The sequence below is a fragment of the Podarcis tiliguerta genome (genome assembly GCF_965153285.1).
Source record: "Podarcis tiliguerta genome assembly, chromosome: 11".
Lineage (NCBI taxonomy): Eukaryota > Metazoa > Chordata > Lepidosauria > Squamata > Lacertidae > Podarcis > Podarcis tiliguerta.
Genome location: NC_139544.1, coordinates 36,236,632 through 36,258,999, shown reverse-complemented (window position 1 = coordinate 36,258,999; position 22,368 = coordinate 36,236,632). Strand labels below are relative to the sequence as shown.

The window sequence follows — 22,368 nt, the reverse complement described above, 5'->3', positions numbered from 1 at the left end:
TTTAAGCCATCTGGACAAACTCAGGCTGGGGAAGGAAAGGGAGACGGGCAGGCTGGTGGTTCCTGTTTCATTTCGCTCCGGGGGGCGGAGCTGACTGTGATTGGCTTCCTCCAGGGTGGGCGGACCATTTGCCCTCGGAGGCAGACTTGCAGGTCCCTGTGCCCTTCCTCCTCTGTGAGTTCCTGCTGGGGCTGGCGGAGGACTTAGGGATGCTCCAGCGGTTGGTGTTCGGGCGCTGCTCGCCCCCGGGGCTGCTGCTGCTGCTGCTGCTGTTGCTATGCTCGGCGCGCACGTGCCCGAGCGCTGCGCCTCCGCGGCCCGTCAACTTGGTCTTCGTGTTGGCCGACGACCTGGGCTGGGGGGATGTCAGCTGGCACGGCTCCGAAATCCGCACCCCGACCCTGGACGCGCTGGGGGCGGGCGGCGTGCGCCTGGAGAGCTACTACACGCAGCCGCTGTGCACCCCGTCGCGCAGCCAGCTGCTCACCGGCAGGTACCAGGTAGGCGGGAAAACGCGGCGGGATTGGACTTGGCCAAGCGAAGGGCTTAGAGACCGAGGGAGGGACGTGTAGAAACGGTGGCTGAGGTGCTTGTGTCTTCCCGCCCGGGCATCTCTCCCTTGCCGTCGGTGGATTCCTGTGAGAATCTCAGCCTAACTTTCTAGCCCTCGCAGTTGCAGTTCGAATGAGTGGTTTCTAAAACTTAGGAACTGCTGAGGTCTACATATCAGGGATATGTATTTTTTTCCCTGATTTGAAAGTCACTCCCAAATCATGAGAGCTCTTCATTCGTGTAGCGCGTCACGTGTGTTTGTGTCTCTCCAGCAACGTGACGAGCTACAGTCAAAAAGAGTCACGTCAGTTTCTTGTCAGAGCTGACTGGACGTCTGAAATAAGGTTGAGGTTTGGGGGTTGTATTTCTGGGCAACGTATTTGTAGTTTTCTTTGCCCGTTGTTCTAAAAGTTATTAGCTCTTAACATTGAGAGGGCCAATATTCCCCTTCCGGCCCGTATGCCCTGTAAACCTTAGCCCAATGATATATCTTGCAAAAATGCACGACGAATTCCTAGTACTGTATTGTTTTCCTAGTGCAAAGATACCATAGGAATAGATAATTATCTGGTTTGGGGAGACCTCTAGTGGCTGTTTAATATGCATTTCAGTAAGAGGTCAGGATTGTGTCTTTTGTAAACTTCTGTAATTTGTTAGGGAAAGCAACGTGTACTAATGGGAAAGCAACGTGTAATACTTTATTTTTGCATATCAGCAAGCAGTGCATTTTTGCATATCAGCAAGCAGTGTTTTCCAGTGCACAACATATATTTTTAAGGGAAGGAGGAGCCACAAAGCTCCTTTTGGTTTGCATGTCAGCATCATGAATGAAACATTTTATCAGCAGAGCTGAGAAAGGAAACCGCTGATTAAAACTTAGTCTTCTCTCCTCAAGTTTCAGCGGCTGCCTCAGATCTAACTGACTTTCTATTTGTGGGTGTTTCCTGCTGCCTATGATTCTGGGATTATCTCATAAAGTGGATGTGTGCCAGTCACTCCGCTAGGAAGCCTGGTGTTTGGATTTGGGGCAGGGGTGCAGGGAGAAAGCAAATAATTGGTGCAACTGGTGGCATTTATTGCAGAAGCCCATATTGTAGCAAGCCGATTGAATTCTAAAGTGCTGCAACACTCACGCTCCTTTACCCTATCCTGCTGGCAACGGAAACTGCTTACACAAGAAGATACTACTGTTACCTAGCCCTACCACAGGCTGGACACTATTCAAGCTGTTGTTAGGCAACCTGGAGAATTAGTTCTGGGACTGCATCTCATTCTTTAGCAGCAGTGAGGAGGAACTTTAGTTAAGCCACAGAGGGCATGCTTTGCATCCACAAGGTCCCAGGTTCAATCCCTGCCTTCTTTAGTTAAAAGAATCAGGAAGCAACTGATGTGAAAGCCCCCTGCCTGGGACAGCGAAAAGCTGCCGCCATTCACAGGTGGCTTCATTTGGATGTAATGACAAACCATGCTGAAGCCCTGCTTTGTTTTACAAACCATGAGTTGCCCCACAGATTATCAAACAAACCAAAAGTCTTCAAAGTTTGGTTTGTTTTCCAGCTGCTACTGTTAGCCAGTTTTCCAGCTGCTCCTGCATCCTGCCTTTGTAGTTTGGTGAGCTTGGGTGGTCATATAAATTGTGGTTAAGGAAAGATGCTCAGTTTGCCATGTTTAAAAGAAACTAAGCTATGAGCCAATAACTCTGGTTTCAGATCATGGTTTTGTAGGTAATAGACAAAACAAAGTTCAGCTGATGGGCAGTGTTCATACATAATGCTGTGCCATGGTTTAAAAAACCATGCCCTAGTGTTATGTGCAAAACAGGGCAATGAATATTGTTTAAAGCACACCCTTCCTTATACAAGAATGCAAACCCACCTAAAAATTGAGAACATAAGCCTGATTAAGATGGTTAATCAGTCATCTGACTGGTGATGAAGGATTCCAGCCCCCTGCCTTCTCCAAACATATTGTCCTGGCAGCATTAGCTATATGGATTGACAGATGGCACACACAAAGAAAGAAGGATTGGAGCCTTTGATTTCTTATGACAATAGAGTTGTTCATAGTTGGGACTCTGTATGCTGCTTGCAGTTCATTCATTCATCAATGACCAATTTGAGAAAAGGAGAACTTAAACTCTTTCATACTCTGCAAAGCTCTATAGCTTAGGATGGGCCTGTAATTAGAGCATCTGCTCTGCTTGCAGAATAGTCCAAGTTCAGTCCCCGGTATTTCTAGTCAGGACTGAAGGAGTTCCCTGTCTGAAACGCTGGAAAGTTTCCAACAGTCCTGTTGCTCTGCTGTGACCTCCCTGCCAATTTAGATACAGTGACTGAACTGGAGGCCCCTCGACTGACTTCAGGTCCAGTGTTGGACCATTTTGATCGGATACTCCCTGCTGATGTGGGTAGATTCCTCCACGTTGGTAGGCCCACTACCTGCCTCCTTGATCCGTGCCCATCTTGGCTGATTAGGGAGTGTCCAGATATGTGCGGACCCCCCTGGTTGAAATTATCAATTTGTCCCTTGACACGGGGACATTCCCAGGGGAACTGAAGGAAGCAGTAGTGTGTCCACTCTTAAATAAAACTTCATTAGATCCCTTAGACCTATCCAATTACCGCCCAGTTTCAAATCTTCCATATCTGGGTAAGGTAATTGAGAGAGCGGTTGCTGAACAGCTTGGTAGGTTTCTGGAGAAAACATCGGCTTTAGATCCATTTCAGTCCGGTTTCCGTCCTGGTTTTGGGACCGAGACAGCTCTGGTTGCCCTAACAGATGATCTCCATAGACAACTGGATCGAGGCGGGTCAGGACTGCTGATCCTTTTAGATTTGTCAGCAGCCTTTGACATGGTCGATCATGATCTTCTGGACCACCGCCTCGCAGACGTGGGGATACAGGGAATAGCCCGTAACTGGCTGTGCTCTTTTATCTCTGGTCGGGGACATAGGGTGGCACTAGGAAGGGAAATGTCGTCGCGCCATTCCTTGGTGTGTGGAGTGCCGCAGGGCGCAATTCTCTCCCCGATGCTTTTTAACATCTTTATGCCCCCTTGCCCAGGTTATCCAGAGCTTTGGGCTGGGCTGTCACCAATATGCTGATGACACTCAGCTCTATCTGCTGATGGATGGCCACACCGACTCGGCCCCGAACACACTGACCAGATGCTTGGGAGCTGTGGCTGGATGGTTTCGTGGGAGCCGATTGAAACTAAATCCTTCAGAGACAGAGGTCCTATGGCTGGGTAGGGATGGCATGGGGATGAGGGACCAACTCCCTTCTCTTGCGGGGGCCCAATTAGTGCCATTGCCTTCCGTTAAGAGTTTGGGTGTAATCCTTGACGCCTCCCTTTCCATGGAGGTGCAAGTTACAGCAACAGCCAAGGCGACATTTTTCCACCTTTGCCGGATCAAGCAGTTGGTCCCTTACCTTTCCCGCCCCGACCTGGCCACAGTGATCCATGCAACGGTCATCTCCAGGCTTGACTACTGTAATTCGCTCTACGCGGGGCTGCCCTTGAAGCTGACCCAGAAACTCCAGAGGGTGCAGAATGCTGCAGCGAGGCTCCTCACGGGGTCTCTGCCATGGGAGCATATTCACCCAGTGCTTTTCAAACTGCACTGTCTCCCGGTAGAGTACAGGGTCAGATTTAAGGTGCTGCTTTTGACCTTTAGAGCCCTTCATGGCCTAGGACCCTCGTACCTACGGGACCGCCTCTCCCAATATGCCCCACGGAGAGCCTCAAGGTCCATAAATAGCAACACCCTAGTGGTCCCGGGCCCTAAGGAAGTTAGATTGGCTTCAACCAGGGTCAGGGCCTTTTCAACTCTGGCTCCGGCCTGGTGGAACGCTCTGCCTCATGAGACCAGGGCTCTGCAGGATCTGATTTCTTTCTGCCGGGCCTGTAAGACAGAGTTGTTCCGCCTGGCCTTTGTCTTGGAGCCAATTTGATTCCCTCCCTCTCTTTCTTTTTTCCTTTCCTTCTCCTCCTGCGATGAGGCTACATTTTAATATTTTAATGTTTCAATATTTTAATGTTGTTGTTTTTAAGTTGTAATCATTCAACTTGTTTTTATTATTGCTTGTAAGCCGCTCTGAGCCCTGCCTTGGCTGGGGAGGGCGGGGTATAAATAAAAATTATTATTATTATTATTATTAACAGTAAATGAAGCTAGTGCCGAGCTACATGTCGGCATCTGATTGGTAGGTAGATGCATGCACAACCTTTACTACTTGCAACTATCTCTGCTGTGGAGCTTCTATTCCTTTCCTCCCAACTTTTAGGGTTTATTAGCCCAAACATCAAGGATTTTTGTTTTGTTTTTTGTTTTTTTGCAAGGGTTATCCAGTTGCTTTGCAGCTGCAAATTCAGATCCAAGTAGCAGATACAGGAACAGGTAATAGTTAACATGAGATACAACATTGCTTTAAAAAAAATGTATCCATGAGTACTAAGTTGCTATTTCTCAAATATTTCTCTTACTTTGTTAATATTGCAACTCAGGGACACAGCGTGAGTCCCCCACCCCTGCAAAGGGTTTTGCAGACATGTCGTGAAAGGGCCAGCAGTGTCCCCATCTTCAAGACTAACCACAAAGCCACTTCTTTCCCCCCTCTCCTCCTGATCTTTGGTAGATATAATTCACCATTCCTAGTACAGGTGCCTTACTGTTATTTTCATAAAGGAATGAATGTAATACATATTTCTCTTTTTAAAACTCATTTGCTCAATTCATTATTTCTTTTAGATATAGGCCTTTCACAAATTGTGTTTTGTTTTATCTGTGATCCATAACCTACTTTGCTTTTCTCCCTGCGGTTAATCACTCTTTACAGCCTTTGAAGAAGATCATAGCCAGAGGCTAAATATTTGACCACATGTTCTCCTTATCTACTCCTGCATTTTTCCTATTTCAGTAGGTTTTAAAAACAAAATATTTTCTAGATAGGAGCTGTTCTGGTAAGACCTTGTAAGCCATAAGAGACTCTGCTACTGGGACATTTGGGGGAATGTTCTGCAGCAGCCATATGGTTCCTGATACTGGATATGCAGCATTTTTCACCAGTCATGACCGGGTGACCTGAGAAATCAATAGGGGCCTGGCTGGTTCTACATACCCTTTGCTTCAGCTTCCTTGGGTTCCCTAATCAGACTGGGAACAATGCAGATTGCTTGCCTTAGACCATGTCTTCTGCTTCTGGCCCCTTGATCTTCATCTGCCCCTGCTGTGATCCCAGCCTATTCCATCCTGACTGGGCTTTGGTGACCCAGTTATTTCATGATATGTGGAGATGTCTTAGACCTCTGCTTTTGTAACAGTAACTAGTGGCCAATTACTATGATAGCAAGGGAAGGAGAGCTGGTATATCTGGAAGAGGCCCTGGAGGGCACAGCTCACCTCCCTGATTTGCTCCCCGGCTGAAATGAAAGGTGGTCATCTCATATTTCCTAATGGTGACCCAGAGGGCAATTTTATTTCCTCTTCCGTTTTAAGTATAGGGTAGTGGTTTCTTCACAAGGATGTTCTGTGTTCTACATCCACTCTTTGAAGCATGAGGCCTCTGAACACTTGCAAGGAATCACAGTTGGGGAGAGACCTGTTACATCCAGTTCCCACTTTAATACAGTGGTACCTCGGGACGCGGGTGGCGCTGGGACGCGGGTGGTGCTGTGAGTAAAAGCCTCAGCGCCTAGGGCTTGCCGATCGAAAGGTCGGCGGTTCAAATCCCTGCGGCGGGGTGCGCTCCCGTTGCTCGGTCCCAGCGCCTGCCAACCTAGCAGTTTGAAAGCACCCCCGGGTGCAAGTAGATAAATAGGGACCGCTTACTGGCGGGAAGGTAAATGGCGTTTCCGTGTGCTGCGCTGGCTCACCAGATGTGGCTTTGTTACGCTGGCCACGTGACCCGGAAGTGTCTCCGGACAGCGCTGGCCCCCGGCCTCTTGAGTGAGATGGGCTCACAACTCTAGAGTCTGTCAAGACTGGCCCGTACGGGCAGGGGTACCTTTACCTTTACCTCGGGTTAAGTACTTAATTCGTTCCGGAGGTCTGTTCTTAACCTGAAGCTGTTCTTTTTAAAAAAATAAATAAGTTTTTATTGATTTCCAAACAAAATTATACAGTTTTATCCAAATTTTTAACAAATTAAATCTTTGTGGACTTCTTTCAGCTGCTCTGGAAGCTGTTCTTAACCTGAAGCACCACTTTAGCTAATGGGGCCTCCTGCTGCTGCCATGCTGCCGGAGCACGATTTCTGTTCTCGCCCTGAAGCAAAGTTCTTAACCCGAGGTACTATTTCTGGGTTAGCGGAGTGTGTAACCTGAAGCGTATGTAACCCGAGGTACCACTGTATTTGCATGCTGCTTTTCCAACAGCCAAGCTGAGCTCAAACTGGCTCACAACAAGAGCAAAACATTATCAAACAGGGGGTGCTCCCTAATAGAAAAGAAATAGGCAAAAAAATACAATAAATGCAGTAATAGAATAAAAATGATATAAAATAACAAAAACCACAAACTAAATCAGTCATGTTGGATATATATATATATTAGCAACACCAATCAGCCCTGCAGCATGAAACAGAAAAAAAGCTCCTAATCTTGCTCACCTATGATGTGCACATTTAATTCCCGTCTCTCACACAGGAGGGCAGATTCTACCAACAGGCTCTCCCTGGGGGTAGAAACCAATTCTATCTTCCTGAAGCCAGCAGACAAAATATGCATGAAACCCATATTATAATAGCCAGAGTGCAAAGAAGAAAGAATAGAAATGTGCTACAAACCTGGCATACAGCACTCATTTCCCTCCTGTCTCCCACCCAGAGGAACGAGATCAATGGCAACAGGTCCTCACCTGGAACATGAAGCAATTTCCATTCACCTTCCACTAGTTTCCCCACCAGCAGATAATAAAAATTCTACACAACTCGTATAAGCTAGGATGTTGCAGAAAAATGTGGAGTTATACAACTTCATATTTTTATATAAGTCTAGCTTAAAACAACAGGTCAACAAAACCTTGAGATGTCCCCAGAGAGACAGATCCATTTGGTGTCTTCCCTTTGGGGTGGCCCCACCCTCACTCTGCCTGGTGTTAGCCTCTCACATCATATGAGCTGGATGCTTTATAGCTGAATATTCTTCCCATGAGCATCTAGGTGGCCACAGTGAGAATGGGAGGCTCGACTAGATAGACATTTGGCTTGATCAACAAGGCTCTCTTTTTGTTCTTTCATGGGAGCGCATGGCTACTTTGAGCTCTTGCTATTTCAGCCAGTCTGTCCATAAATTGAAAACCTGGGGAATGAGCACAAGGTAAGAACAGTGATCTTTTTCTCCTCTGTCTAAGGAGTCATTGTGTGCTCTCTCTCTCTAGTTCACCTCTTTGTTTTGGTTGATATAAAAGGGGGGGGGAAGCTAATTTAAAACATTAGTAGTAAAAAAACAGTCTGGGGTGTTAGCCATTCCTCTGCTGATCACCACCCTGTCTTGCTAAAACTGCCCTATAGTTTCATATATATTTTCAGAGCTTTTTATTTCCTGAAAGGAAGCCATCTATGTCAATTCAGCCTGGCCATCTGCTTTCCAATCAGAAATGGAAATTTATATTTTACTGCATTGGCAAGTGATATTGACCGCCCCTGTCAGTTGCTCATGAAAACCTGCCGCCAGGTGCTTTTCACCCTCACTAGCAAGCGACACTCCATTTCCATCGCTGGTAGGGCAGGCTAGAGAATTTGCGGAGAACAGTGGACGATTTTGAAACATTTTAAAATACCTTTTTTTTTTTTACATGAAAAGAGCCCAATGGAAAATATGTCTTGCTTTGTTCCCAGTTCATAGCCATTTTCAAAAATCACCTAAAGAAAGATTAATCCTGTGATCTTATTGATGTTAGTCCTCTGCTATTCCTTCCTTACACTTGATCATAAATCTGTTGTTAGATCACCGTTCAGAGTTGCATGTGACAGTTTTGAAGATTTTCGTATTAACCTTCTCACAAGTATAATAAAACCAGAAGACTAGAGCACCTTCATAGTGTTTTTTAAATGTGTAGTACATATTTGACAGTGATTTTTACTTGAGAGAGGCATGCAAAGATATGTAAATTGATGCTTTGCTTTCTTTAGAATTTTTAATAAATCTGGCTGTTCATGAAACTCATCTTTGCTGTCTCTAGATGGTTGGTGGGTCATCTGTTAAGGAAGTCAAATAATGCATTTGGGCTTTCTGGCAATAACAGTGAATTTTCTTTTCAGATTATATTTCCATTTTATGTTTATGTTCAGTTTCAGTAGCTCCCTTGTTTCTTTGCTTTCTAAAGCCAGCTAGAATCCTCCATTTGGGTAATCTTCAAGCTCACTGGTTCTTCTGATTATTATGTTTGGCTGGCAAAAATCTCCTCATTTTGCTAGATGATATAATTTTGGCTAATTATGATACATTTGGTATTCCTCTTTTAAGAACTGCCTTCCAAAATAGCTTAATGAAACCATGACTGGAAAAATGAGATACAAGTATTTGTCATTTCTGTGGTTAGTGGTTCAGAAGCTGGAAACAGATTTTGCATTTAATTGAAGCTTGCAACTTTGGGGAGGACTTTGAGAGAAGCGCAAAACATTTCACAAGTGTATGTTGCAATGTTGTACAGGTGTACGTGGCATTTGATGGAGGAGTTGAATGCAAAGTGTTAGGGAACAGAATGTTTTAGTAGTCCTGCATGTGACGGATTTGATGATCATGAGATTCTGTGTTGAATAGTAATCAGATTCCAACTTTAGGAAGGCCACAAAACTTCATTCCCTCTCCATGACTGAAAGCAGTGATGGCCTACAGCAACATGGGGGAGCCACCATACCTCAGGTCTAATTTGGTTGTTAACACCATTTGAAGCAAACTGTGCCCGTATGTGATGTCAGAAGAAAGCTCTGTCATCTCCAATCTAAGCTCTAAGGGCAAAGTTGGAGATAAGGGATCTATTGTCTTCCATCTTAGCACTAAGCATTACAGCTCTAAGAACAGAGAGAAACCTGTGCCTGCCACCAGCTTGAAATTAGAATTGCCTGTTGTCATATGATGCCAGGTGATTGACATATGAATGGCCTTGTCAACAGTGGCCTGCAGAGGGTGGGCAAATTCTGGATCCAACCTTTGGGATGCAAAGGTTTTCCGGAGGTTGAGTAACTTACTGTGGGCCCCAGTCTAAGCAGACATTTGTACCCTTTTTGTGCTCTGTCACTGGGTGCAAGTCAACATTGCACAATTACTGATGTTCCACCTGCACAAGCATACCAGCTTGCCAGACAGAATGAACCCCCATTTCCTTCCGTGTGCTATTCTGGAGGTTCTCCAGACCCCCTCAGGGCCAATTTCAGTCAGCACACAGTGGAGAAGGAGTGGGGAGAAGCACGTATGTTCTAGCGAAAGCCCTTGCACAGGGGAGGAGCCCTCTGAATCAGGCCAAAGGTCCATCATCCAGCATCCAGCATCCTGTGCCTAAAGATAGGTAATAAAGGCACAAGGTGAGCCTCCCTGGGGAGAGCATTCCACAAGCGGAGAGCCACCACAGGAAAGTCCTATTCATGAGTTGCCACCCTTTGGACCTCTCATGGAGGAGGCACATGAAGAAGGGTCTCAGATGGTGATTGCAGGGTCTGGGTTTGTTCATATGGAGAGAGGCAGTCCTTGAGATATTGCGGTCCTCCATGAGGACACTGACCAGGGAGTAAGCTCCGCTGAGCACAGTGGAGCTTGCTTCTAAGAAAACATTTATTAGAATGGCGCTGTTGAGTATCCTTCACTTGGGTGACAGCTCCGTTTTCAAGCTGCACCAGGTACCTTTCCCCCATAACTCCTATGTGATAGACATGGCAGTTCTGTGTTTTGCTTCCTTTCATTGGGATTCATAGCCTAGATGTCCTGAAAATGTACACCAATTACTTTTAAGTGATTTCCCACCCTGCACACAGTTGCTGCTTATTTTTCAGTATTTCTAAGATGTGATGTATTTAAAGTTTCATTATTGATCTGGGTATGTTAGATTTGTTTTCCTCTAAATATGAACGCGTTGCTGTGCAGATAGCGCTGCCTGAGCATCAGAAAATTGTGCTGTAACCGATGTGTAAGGTACACTTGTTTTCATTAGATCCATACAGGTTTACAGCATGAAATAATTTGGCCGTGTCAGCCCAGCTGTGTCCCACTGCATGAAAAACTCCTGCCTGAGCTACTTAAAGAGGCAGGATATGTTACCCACATGGTGGGAAAGTGGCATTTAGGAATGTACAGAAAAGAATGCCTTCCAACCCGCAGAGGATTTGATACTTACTTTGGTAAGTGACGTTTACTTTATTCCTCCTTCGTTTTCATTGGATGCTCCAGCATTCAGTAATTTGTTCTGGCTTAGTAAGAACGTAAGATGAGCCTGCTGGTTCATCCCAGTGGCTGATCTAGTCGAGCATCCTGTTCTCACAGTGGCCAACCAGATATCTGTGGAAAGCTTGAAAACAGAAGCTGAGCACAAGAGCAGTCTCCCCACTTGTGATTCCCAGCTACTGTCACTCAGAGGCATCATAGGTATAACTTAGCCATCATGGCTAACATTTTCCTTAAAGCAGCGTTTCCCAACCTAGTGGCTTCCAGATGTTTTGGGCTCCAAATCCCAATTAGCTTATCTTGGAGCATGACCAGTCATTGAGCCAGGATGATTGGAGCTGTAGTTGAAAACACCTGGATGATACCAGATTGGGGGAAGCTGCTATGGAGGCTTTGGGGGATGGTGTAACAGCGTGAGGGGGACAAAGGCATACGGTGCTAATTTTTACCGAGTACAGAAGTCTGATGCATCAGGGATGTCACCTTATTCTGCCTCTAAGACAGCCTTTCTCAACCTGTGGGTCCCCAGATGTTGTTGAACTGCAACTCCCATCACCCCTAGCTAGCAAGGCCAGATCTCAGGCATGATGGGAGTTGTAGTCCAACAACATCTGGGGATCCACAGGTTGAGAACCGCTGCCTAAGATACTGATTTCTCAAAAGTTGTTGCAGTGGCCTTTAGTGACCATGGAGGCATTGACTTGTGTCACTGATTTGTATCTGTGATACCAGATACCAGAACAAGAACCACAGCTGAAGGACTCTGTATTCAGAAAACCTAAGCTGGGGAATTAGAGCTTGTGTTCTATCACTAAGTTATGTCCAACTTACAACCTCTCTGTGGCATGGAATTTTCTGGATGTGAAGTGCTGGATGGGATGAGTTGAAATGATGAGTTTTGTATGGTGGATTGAGTGAAATGAAACTCCACGGAACTCACATAAGAAAAATAAAAGCATGCAATGTACATGCGTAGAATATATGAAATACTGAATAGATTTGATTTTTCTTCTGCCTTCCATTCAGAAATAAGCGAAAATGTGTATGGAACACATTCATAGTACAGAAAATGTCTCTGTCTCCCAGAAACAATATTGTCACATGCTTGTACATAAAACGCCAAAATGGAGCAGAAATTACCTGCTTTTTACTTGGCTCTTGTTGGCTGTCTTCAGGGACCATGTGTCTTTGTTCTTGGTTTGTTCCATCATTTTACTATTATGGACGGCCATGCATATGAGTTATGAATTATAATGAAAATCTTGGGTGCAGTCCAACCAAGGGCATTGCTAAATCCTTAAAAGCCTAAAGGCACAGGACCGTGACACAGATTTGCATAACATTTGCAGATGCTAATTTATATGTATAGATTTAGGCTGGCTGTCAGGGAAAATCGCTTAATAAGCAAGTTAAAAACCACAAAATTAAGTTTTTTAAAAGGGGAAGAGGTAGAATATGTGGGGCATGGTGCAAAAGACTTGGACAGGTCCCCAGGGCCATACCTTCACAACAGAATCCAGCAGAAGAGACTCAGTTAGTGGACCAGATTCCTCCCTGCCCCACCTTCAGCCTCCTGCATGCCCTAAAAATCTATTGAGGGAGCATGGGGGCAGGAGGAAGAGGAGAAGGGCAAGCCCTGTTGCATAAGCAGAAGTCTCCTGCAACACTGGGTGTCACACATTGATTGCAAACTGATAATCAGTTGTCAAAGAAATAAACTATCTGACTTTTAGAAGGCATCTGTTTTTAATGTTTGATGTTTTATTGTGTTTTTAAAATTCTGTTGCGAGCCACCCAGAGTGGCTGGGGAAACACAGCCAGATGGGCAGCATCAGTGGCGTAGCGTGGGTTGTCAGCACCCGGGGCAAGGCAAGTAATTTGCGCCCCCTAACCTGTGAATTTGTGCCCCCTAACCCGTGGATTTGTGCCCCCTAACCCTAACCCCCAGATGTTGCGCCCGGTGTGGCTGGCTTCCTCTGCACCCCCCACGCTACGCCACTGGGCAGCATATAAATTATTATTATTGTTATTGTTGTTATTATTTTATTTATTATAGAGCTGGATGTGGGAATTTAAGATAGTAGGATCTGAACCTAGGATCTGAAGACTAGGAAAGACTGACTTGGGTACAATAGCCATAATGGTCAAATTGAGGGGTTCCCCCAATACAATTTTGAAAGACAATAAAATGCATTGTAGGATTTCCCCTTTTGTATACAAATGTGCATTTTTCACAGTTAACACAAGCTCCTTACACAATGTTGTTTCAGTGTTGTCAGGTGCAATTCCAGAAAAAAATTTAAAAATTGGAAATGTCAAAGGCCATGTTTAGGTAACTGAGGGTGTAACCCATGCTATATTGTGGCATTGGTACACTGCTAATTTTAATTATCTTTTGGATATTTAATATCTGGTTTTGCCTACCTTTTATTGATATTTCTGTTTTTGTTTGTAATAAAATCTCTAAATTATTTAAAATCAAGTGGCATAAACATTTTGTTAAATATAATAAAGAAATATAGGACTTTCATTTGCTCGGTGTGACTGCAAACCGGAGGAGCTGCCTATTAACTCTTACTATCCATTGGTGTTAACCCTGATTTGTGTATTTGTGTCTATTAAATGGCACTAATTTGTGGTGAGCTAGCTGCAGAAGGATTTTATTTGGAAATCCTTCTGTTCAGTTTGGAAACGGGGACTGTCTCACTCACCAGTTGGTGTCAGCAGGAGATTGGAAATGTTTGAATAGCTTGCATGAAAAATACTCTTTGCAACATAGAAATAGCTTAGTAATTCTAGCTTCAGCTGCAAGAATTATTATAGGGTTTTTGTTTCGTTTTGTTTTATCTTGGCTGCTGTGGCTTTTCATCTTTGACGTTCCATCATTTCAGTTTCAAAATCTCTCATGCACTTGCCAATTTAAAAGCATCATTGGACTCCTATTAACCATGCAAGCATGGAAGCAGATGTTAACGGTTTTTGTTTTTAGTTTTTTAATGTTGGGGATGAGAGAGTTTGCCAAATGATTTGTTGACTTGTTTTATAAAAACAATCCTATTTAGTCCTGGTATTCCGCCCCCTCCCCCAGGTGTACCAGACCAGGTAAATTCCTCCTTTTTACTGACTTGCAAATCTTACTGCCATTCTGCTTTTAAAGACTCTTCTACTGAAATTGTCACAGCCATGATTATCTGTTGATTTCTTGGTGGTGGTTTCCTGTTTGTGGAATGCCGTCCCCAGTGAGGCATGTCTCCTTCCCTCATTATTGGCTTTCAATATAAATTTAAAAACATTCCTGTCTATCCAGGCTGAAGGATACTGACCATAGCAACCATGAAATTTGCAGCTTTGAGGGTATGCGATGGTTTTTAAATGGTTTAGATACTCTAAAAGTTTTTAAATGTTTTTTATTTGTTTGCTAATGTTTTAAGGATGTTTTATTTTAAATTGTATTGTTTAAACATTTTGATGTTTGCTTCCTTGGGCTTCTTTGAGAGGAAGGGTGGGAAGAGAAATGTAATGAATACATAAATTTAATGAATACATAAAAGAGAGAGACTTAATATTTCTCTTTTTTAGGTTACCTTCTTGGAAGTGAAGATTACTATTCTCACGAGCGCTGTGTGCCCATCGAAGCAAAGAATGTAACTCGGTGTGCTCTTGATTTTCGAGAGGGAGAAGAAGTTGCAGATGGATTTAAAGACATGTACTCTACTAATGTGTTTACAGAAAGAGCAGTAGATCTTATAGCTAATCACCAGACTGAGAAGGTACAATTCTGTCTCTTTCTTAAAATATAAAGTTGGAATTAATACATTTTGATGCATTTAGGATCAGACGCTTTGGTGCAGCTACCTGTTCTTAGTCCCATTATAGTCGTAAGTTCATAATCGGGAATGTAACAACGTATTGGGGGGAAATCATTGACAGGGCTGTCCTACAAAATAGATCAGAAAGAAACTGAATTCAGTTTCTCAAACATTTTCTTCGGTTTTTCTGCTCCTTGCATGAGAAATTTGATAGAGCAGCTTCAAAATACTGTACTGTAATATTAGTTTGCTTAAATCTCGGTGGCAAAACTTGTACCAGTGCTATCTGCTTGCAGCACCTGTGCCTGTCAGTGTGATGTGGTGAATAGTGTTGTGCTTGATGGTTGCATTGGTTCAGTTCCTTCGTCATTCACTGGCTCCCTGTGGCAGTCACTATGGCTGAAATCCTATACATGGTTGTCTGGTAAACAACCCCCTTTAACTCAGTGGGACCAACTTCACCTGCAAAGGATTTCCATGTATGCCTCTGCCACATCACTCTTAGGTCTCTCATTACCTAAGGTTGGTGTGGAGATGAAGTTGGAAGAACCTTATGTATGCTGTCTTTAGGTCCTTGGTAGAAAGCCATATATGTTATTCTTAATCTTGCATTGATATTATTAATATCAATACATTGTTAAACCAGGTGATCAATTAGATATTATTATTAAATATCAGTACAATGGTACCTTGGTTCTCAAACACCTTAGTTCTCAAACGCCAAAAACCTGGAAGTAAGTGTTCCGGTTTTTGAATGTTTTTCGGAAGCTGAATGTCCAATGCTGCTGTTGGCTGTTGTTTCTGGGGCACCTGCACCAATCAGAAGCTGCGCCTTGGTTTTCGAACAGACTTCCAGAATGGATTAAGTTTGGCGCTTTTGTTTTTGCTATTTGCATTTTTGTTTTTGTGACTGTGTGGAACCCAGTTCAGCTACTGATTGATTGATTGATTGTGTGACTCTGGAAATGGATAAAAGCCCCCCATCCAAACAATGACTATCATCAGTGCAGGTAAGAAAAAATAATAATTTTTATTTTTATCATCTACAATACTGTCTTATTTATTTTATAGTACAGTACATTGATGATTGCTTTCATTTTATGGATCAATGGTCTTGTTAGATAGTTTTGTATTACTTTCTATGGGAAAGCGCGCCTTGGTTTTGGAATGCTTTGGTTTTGGAATGGACTTCCGGAAAGGATTAAGTTTGAGAACCAAGGTACCACCGAAATGTTAAATATTAACATTATTATTAAATATTAATCTAAACCACTTAATGTTAAACATCTCAAAGCAATAAACAGTAAAAACTATTAATATAAACCACAAAAAGAAATGAAAGACGCAATACAATACCATAAGGTACAAACAGGGAGAAGTCCAGCCTTAGTGTCCCAGGAAAAACTGAGAAAAGAAAGTTTCATCTTTAAAAGATATCTCAGGCAGATTACACAAATAGTACTCCCTGTCCTGCACCACTAATGTAGCGCGTCTGACCCAATTACTGGTGTGCCCTGCTCTTAAATATTTCTAGACTTCCCTAATGAAAGCAAAAATTGAATTTGAAGGTCTGCCTGGAGTTAGATCAGCTTATGGCCCTCCAGATGTTGTTGGACAGCAACTCTCATCATCCTTGACTGCTGGCCATTCTGGCTGGGGCCAATGGGGTCTGGCAACATCATAAAAATGGGGATGTCTTCAATTAAATATTCTTTTATCCTTGAGAACTGAAGACAGAAGGCAGGAAGGAAGCCAGTAGTTGCAGCTGGAAGCTTATCAGCCAGTATGCTGATTATGGCATTTAATGATGCGGTCTCTTTTTTTGGTGTTGTGCCTTTTTGGCGACAGCCTCTCTTTCTCTACCTCGCTCTGCAATCGGTCCACGAGCCTCTTCAAGTACCTGAGAAATACATAGAGCCATATTCTTTTATCAAAGACAAAAAGAGACGCAAATATGCGGGAATGGTGTCTATTATGGATGAAGCTGTGGGAAATGTCACTGCAGCCCTGAAGAAGTACGGCCTTTGGAACAACACGGTTCTAATATTTTCTACAGGTAAGATTAACAATTAGATATACGCACATATTATTGGCAATTTTCTGTTGGCTATTAAGCTGATTATCTAGCAGGGGAAATGAAGGTTGGGAAAGAATGCAGAAGGCTTACTTGGTATCTGTGTAAGGAATGTAACCCCCCCCCCCAAAAAAAAATCGTAAAACTCTTTATAAACCTTCCCAGCAATCCTAAGACACAGCTACCCATTCTGTTGGCTACAACAGAATGCTTCTGTCAGCAGGGGCAGTTGGAGGGGGCTAGGAAAGATTTGTGGGCACCACGTTGGTGACCCCTTGAGAAGAAAAGCAGTCCAGAGCTAAGGCTGCGTCGGTGAGACTCTGCAACCAAAGAATACATGTGCTTCTTCTTTACTTTGTACGACACCTGGAAAAAAAGACCCAAGTTGCTTTGCTTTGTTGCAGTCTTGATATGATAGGGCAATTTGCAGCATTTACATTGATAAATACTACTGCAATTAATCCTACTTGTAGCCAAAATTGCAGTGGCAGTTTCCGTGTGCTGGAGGGGTGGGGAGGAGTTCTGAAGTGGGGAGCTGGCTCCTTGTGTGAGGCTCGCACAGATGCCGCAGTTTGAGCCTGGGGCCATCTGCATTCCAAGCAGATGCTGTCTGTGCCACTGAGCTATGGCCCTTAGCCTGCTGTTTGTCATGGCTTCTTAATGTGTACAGTCATACTTCGGGCTAAAGACGCTTCAGGTTGCGTTTTTTTTTGGGTTGTGGACTGCTGAAACCCTGAAGTACCGGAACAAATTACAATCGCACATGCGCAGAAGGCTAAATCGCGCTTTGTGCATGCGCAGATGTGCTGAATGGCAACCCACATGTGCGCAGACACACCACTGTGGGTTGCGGACGCTGCAGGTTGCGAACATGCATCCCGCACAGATCACGTTCGCAATCCAAGCATCCACTGTACCCATGTAGCCAAATATTGTAGTAAACATGCTTCTGTTTTAGTGCTAAATACCGGAAAGTGTGGGAAGCAATAAGTGGGGCTTCCACCTAACAGAGGCTTAACGGTTGCTTGATAGGCAGAAATTCAACAGACTTACCTGTTCCAGGCAAAAAAATAAAATGATGGGGAAGGGTGATGTACTTTATCATTGTCACAAGAGGGCACCATAAGATGCGAAGTAGGGCTTCTCTTGTGACAATGCTGTTTGATAGAGCCCACATACTAATTTATTTCCACGGTGCATTGTTGGTTCAAAGTGTAGCCCTTTTTACTGCTAACACTAGGAGTTTTCAGCCTTTGTCACAGTGTTCCTCCCAAGGGCAGAAAACAAAACAATCTGTGTACGTCCCCCTCCACCAACGGCTGCTACAAACTAATCAACATCCTGTTCCTATTTGGCATCCTGGAGAGTGTTTGTGTTGGGCCTTCATCTGTAGGTGGAAATGCCAGAGAGTAATTTGGTCCTGTGGACAACATGAGCTGATGCAGTACCTCGGGTTACATACGCTTCAGGTTACAGACTCCACTAACCCAGAAATATTACCTCAGGTTAAGAACTTTGCTTCAGGATGAGAACAGAAATCTTGCTCCGGTGGCGCAGCAGCAGCGGGAGGCTCCATTAGCTAAAGTGGTGCTTCAGGTTAAGAACAGTTTCAGGTTAAGTACGGACCTCCGGAACGAATTGAATACTGAGGTACCACTGTATAACGATTAGACTAGCGTCAGGCTAGGACTGCCGAACCCAAGTTCAAATCCCCACTCAACTGTGAAGCTCACTGCGTGACCTTGAGGCAGTCGCTATGTCTTAGCCCAGCTTTTACCTCACAGGGTTGTTGTGAAGACATAATTGGGGGAACCCATGAGCTGCTTGGGGTTGGATAAAAGTGTAACAGACATGCATAGAATTACATTTCCTTTTGCCCCTCACCCACACCTGGCCTAACACTTGTATAGTACATTTTAAGTTGCTTACGAAGAGCTACAAATACCTTGTCCCAATAATCCTCACAGTAGCCATCCGTGGAAGGCTAGCGTGATTATCTCCATATTGTAGGGGATTGTGTGACTGTGGCTGAGAAATTGTGGGTATCTTACAGTCACCTTATGGTTGAGGAAATATATGAATTGGGACCTGATACAGCCATAGAACCTACCGTATTTTTCGCTCTATAAGACGCACCAGACGCACCTAGTTTTTGGAGGAGGAAAACAAGAAAAAAAATATTCTGAATCTCAGAAGCCAGAACAGCAAGAGGGATCGTTGCACAGTGAAAGCAGCAATCCCTCTTGCTGTTCTGGCTTCTGGGATAGCTGCGCAGCCTGCATTCACTCCATAAGATGCACACACATTTCCCCTTACTTTTTAGGAGAGAAAAAGTGAATCTTATAGAGCAAAAAATACGTGGTACTTCTCCACGTTGCTCCAGTATGAAAACTAATATCTGGGCATCTTTCTGACACATAGCCTACTCTTTGAGATGGCCTTTGGAGTTCAGAGAGAAGTTGGAAAAGGAACTTCTTTTTATTTTGCTCTGAGTCCTCTTTGTTTTTTACTCCTCTTAAAAAAAACTCCACTTGTGTTTGGGTGGACTGTTAATCTAAATAAATAATATAGTGAAATATGCACAAGTCTAATTCTGAATTGGTTCAATTTCAGCTGAATGATACCCGTATAACAAAAGGTATAATAAAATCATGGTGGCATTGCTTTAAAACAACATATAAGAACTTAAGTAGTTAAATGTGCAAATTTCAGAGGACAACAGGTACAAGCCAAGCCTTTTGCTGCTTTGGTGTAAAGACACTAAAATATTACTGTGTGTAAATATAGTGGAGTGGGGGGGGGCATCACTGTTTTGCAGGATGAGGCTGAGTTTCCATTTCATTCATTACCAGCTAGCAATTGGTTGACGTATGCCTGGGACCCTACAAAGATCCATATTGTTTGCCCCTAGAGAGAACTGCAGTGTTCTACAGATCCTATGCAACCAGATTAAGATTTGAAATGATGAATTGATTCTTAATATGTGTGACTGGGGAGGAGCTTTGGAGTTCAAACTGAGGACAGCGTTCTTCGCAGATACATACCTTGAGCTGCTTGTGCACAGTGTAGGTCTTTGATGTATTCGTTAAATGTCTGGCATCAGTGGGAGTATAGAGAGGCCCACTCTGCAAGTGATTATAGACAGCATACACACACATCTGTGTGTGCGCGCACACGCACGTGCACACACACAGTGTCTTAAATTGTTCGGTGCATAAGTTCAAGAGTCCAGTTCAATGGGAATGCCAGAGGTCAGAAATCAACTTGCTTGGTTGAGCTATGAATTGGAGCTTTCATAGAGGTTGCATAGCTCTAGTAAATACTATTAATCCTCCCCTTTCATAAGCACTGGAAGGATTCACCCACACAATTTAAAAACTTAATAATGGGAAAAAATGACATGCTTTTATTGCTATCTTTGGCAGCCGGTTCTAAATGCTTCATCCAAGCTGAAGTGTACAGAAGAGCTGCTTCTAGGCTTGCCCCCTGCTTCAATCCAGTCCTCAGCCTCATGCCTTTTTAATAACTAAATGTTTCAGACATTCCATATCAACACCACCCTCTATAATTCTGGACATATTTAGTCTCCCTTTATTGTTCCTAATATAGATAGTTCAGACTTGTCAGATGGTTCCTTTTTTCCACAGAGGGATTCCAGATGCAGTGTGCCTCTTTCTGCTGGTTGGTTGATATTTATATATTGACATATTACTTATTGGCCATGTTTGCACATAACAGTAAGCCAGAGTTAAACGAAGTATGGATTACCAGGAATGAGCAAGCACACTAGTACATGTGACTCATATACTGTCTCTGCCCTCTTCCTTTTCCCTTTGTTGCACATGAGAGTGCTGACTTAGTATTACAGTGGTACCTCTGGATACGCACACCTCCAGTTGCGTATCCTTCAGGATGTGAACGTGGCAAACCTGGAAGTATTTTCCCGGGTTTCACTGCACACGCATGCGCAGAAGTGGTCCCTCCGGTTGCGGAAACCTCGGGATCCGACTGGAGCTCTGGAATGGATCCCGTCCACAACCAGATGTGCCACTGTACATGCAAACTAGTCCTTGTGTCTTGTTTCTCTCCAGACAACCACAAGGGCAAACCAAGAACAAACCATGATTCGCATGGAATGCTAAGCCGGCAGTCTGGTTTTGTTTTTCCCCTGACATGGCAAAAGGTATAGGGTGTGTGTGATTTGAACAGTGTACACCAGCATGCTCGCTCATTTCCAGTAAGCCATACTTGGTTTAATTCTCATTTACTGTTATGTATGCACCAAGCTCCTGTGGATGCAAATTCATCTTCATTATGATATTGGCCCTTGGGCTGATCCATCAAGGCTCTTCTTCTCTACTTAAAAGAAAGAAAAAAAATGCTGTCTGATTCTCGGTTGCTGCCCAACATTGTCTGGAACAAAATTGTGGGTGGGCTAAGTTGTTGCATATATGAAGCGAGGTCTGCTTGTGCAATGAGATTTCCCTCCCTTCTCCCACCCATGGAACGTGGCACCCCCTCAATCTGATCTGCAGGGCTTAATAGGAGCTCTGCCTATGCCAATTTCGAGTGCGTCTGCTCCACCTTCACTCTAGGCGCCATAACTGTTGCTTCATTGCCCTGAGCTCCCTGGAAAACCAAAGTGTGCCTTCATCCACAGAAAGAGGATGCTCTCAGGAGCAATTGTGTCATCTGCCCAAGTTGTTTCTCTAATCCAGAGATCAACCAGGACTTTGAGGCAATAGGGACTTACCCGGAACAGTCAGAAAGCCATCTAGATCCATTTTGGCTTGATAGGTATCTCCACCCTACTGGAGGTTAGGAGTTCCTGTAGTCTTAAACTTCATCAGATAGATTATTAGGGCCTCACTGTGTGCAGATATGATCCCCTATTTGTTCATTTAGGAATGAGGTTCTTTAGACCAGGGAAACAACAGATAGGAAAAACACCCCTCCCCACCCCCGCACACTTCTTCTCTGCTCTTAATCACCCTCTTCCTCAAAATCAGTTTTGATCCCTCTGTAGAAAGGGTATAAGGGTATTTGAGGTTTCGTTACATGCATGTCTGTGTAATGTGTAGTTAGGCCCCTAAACAGGTTTGTTCCGAAGTAACTTACACTGAAATGGAAACTTGGACTCTTCCAAGTAAATGTGTTTTAGATATATGTTTAGTAAATATGTCTGTCACGTTCTTTATTAACTATAGAATTCTGGCCACCACCTCTGTAATATGTCAGTTGTATTAATAAATACTACATTTGGCATATCCTTCTACAAGGATGCCTTAGTTTCTAAATGTTTTTATAATTCCCTGAGAACCTATTTTGTTTTTCTCCTCTATGGAAACAGCTTCACCTTTTGGTGTTCTGCATAATTTCACATGTTCCGTAAATGGTGCAGAATGAGACAGTGAAATGTTAGGACTTGCGACAAGCCTGCTGAGATCTTAAAACCGACAAATGATTTTCTAGTTAATTAATAGCCTGTCTTTTTCTTGACATAGTACAAGCCGATCTGTCACCGCTGCTCAAAAGCTGATTGTGTGCTCTTATTT

The 22,368-nt window shown here is 43.8% G+C and overlaps 1 protein-coding gene across 1 annotated transcript in view; it reads left to right on the top strand.

Annotated features, from left to right (window-relative positions):
• The first annotated feature begins 116 nt into the window (after positions 1-116).
• ARSB (arylsulfatase B) overlaps positions 117-22,368 on the top strand; it is a 68,552-nt gene continuing 46,300 nt past the window's right edge. The window contains exons 1-4 of the mRNA XM_083404080.1: positions 117-500; positions 10,701-10,887; positions 14,510-14,700; positions 16,588-16,795. Of these exons, the coding sequence (XP_083260206.1) occupies positions 210-500; positions 10,701-10,887; positions 14,510-14,700; positions 16,588-16,795 (877 nt within the window). The 5' untranslated portion in view covers positions 117-209. The remainder of the gene's footprint in view (positions 501-10,700; positions 10,888-14,509; positions 14,701-16,587; positions 16,796-22,368) is intronic.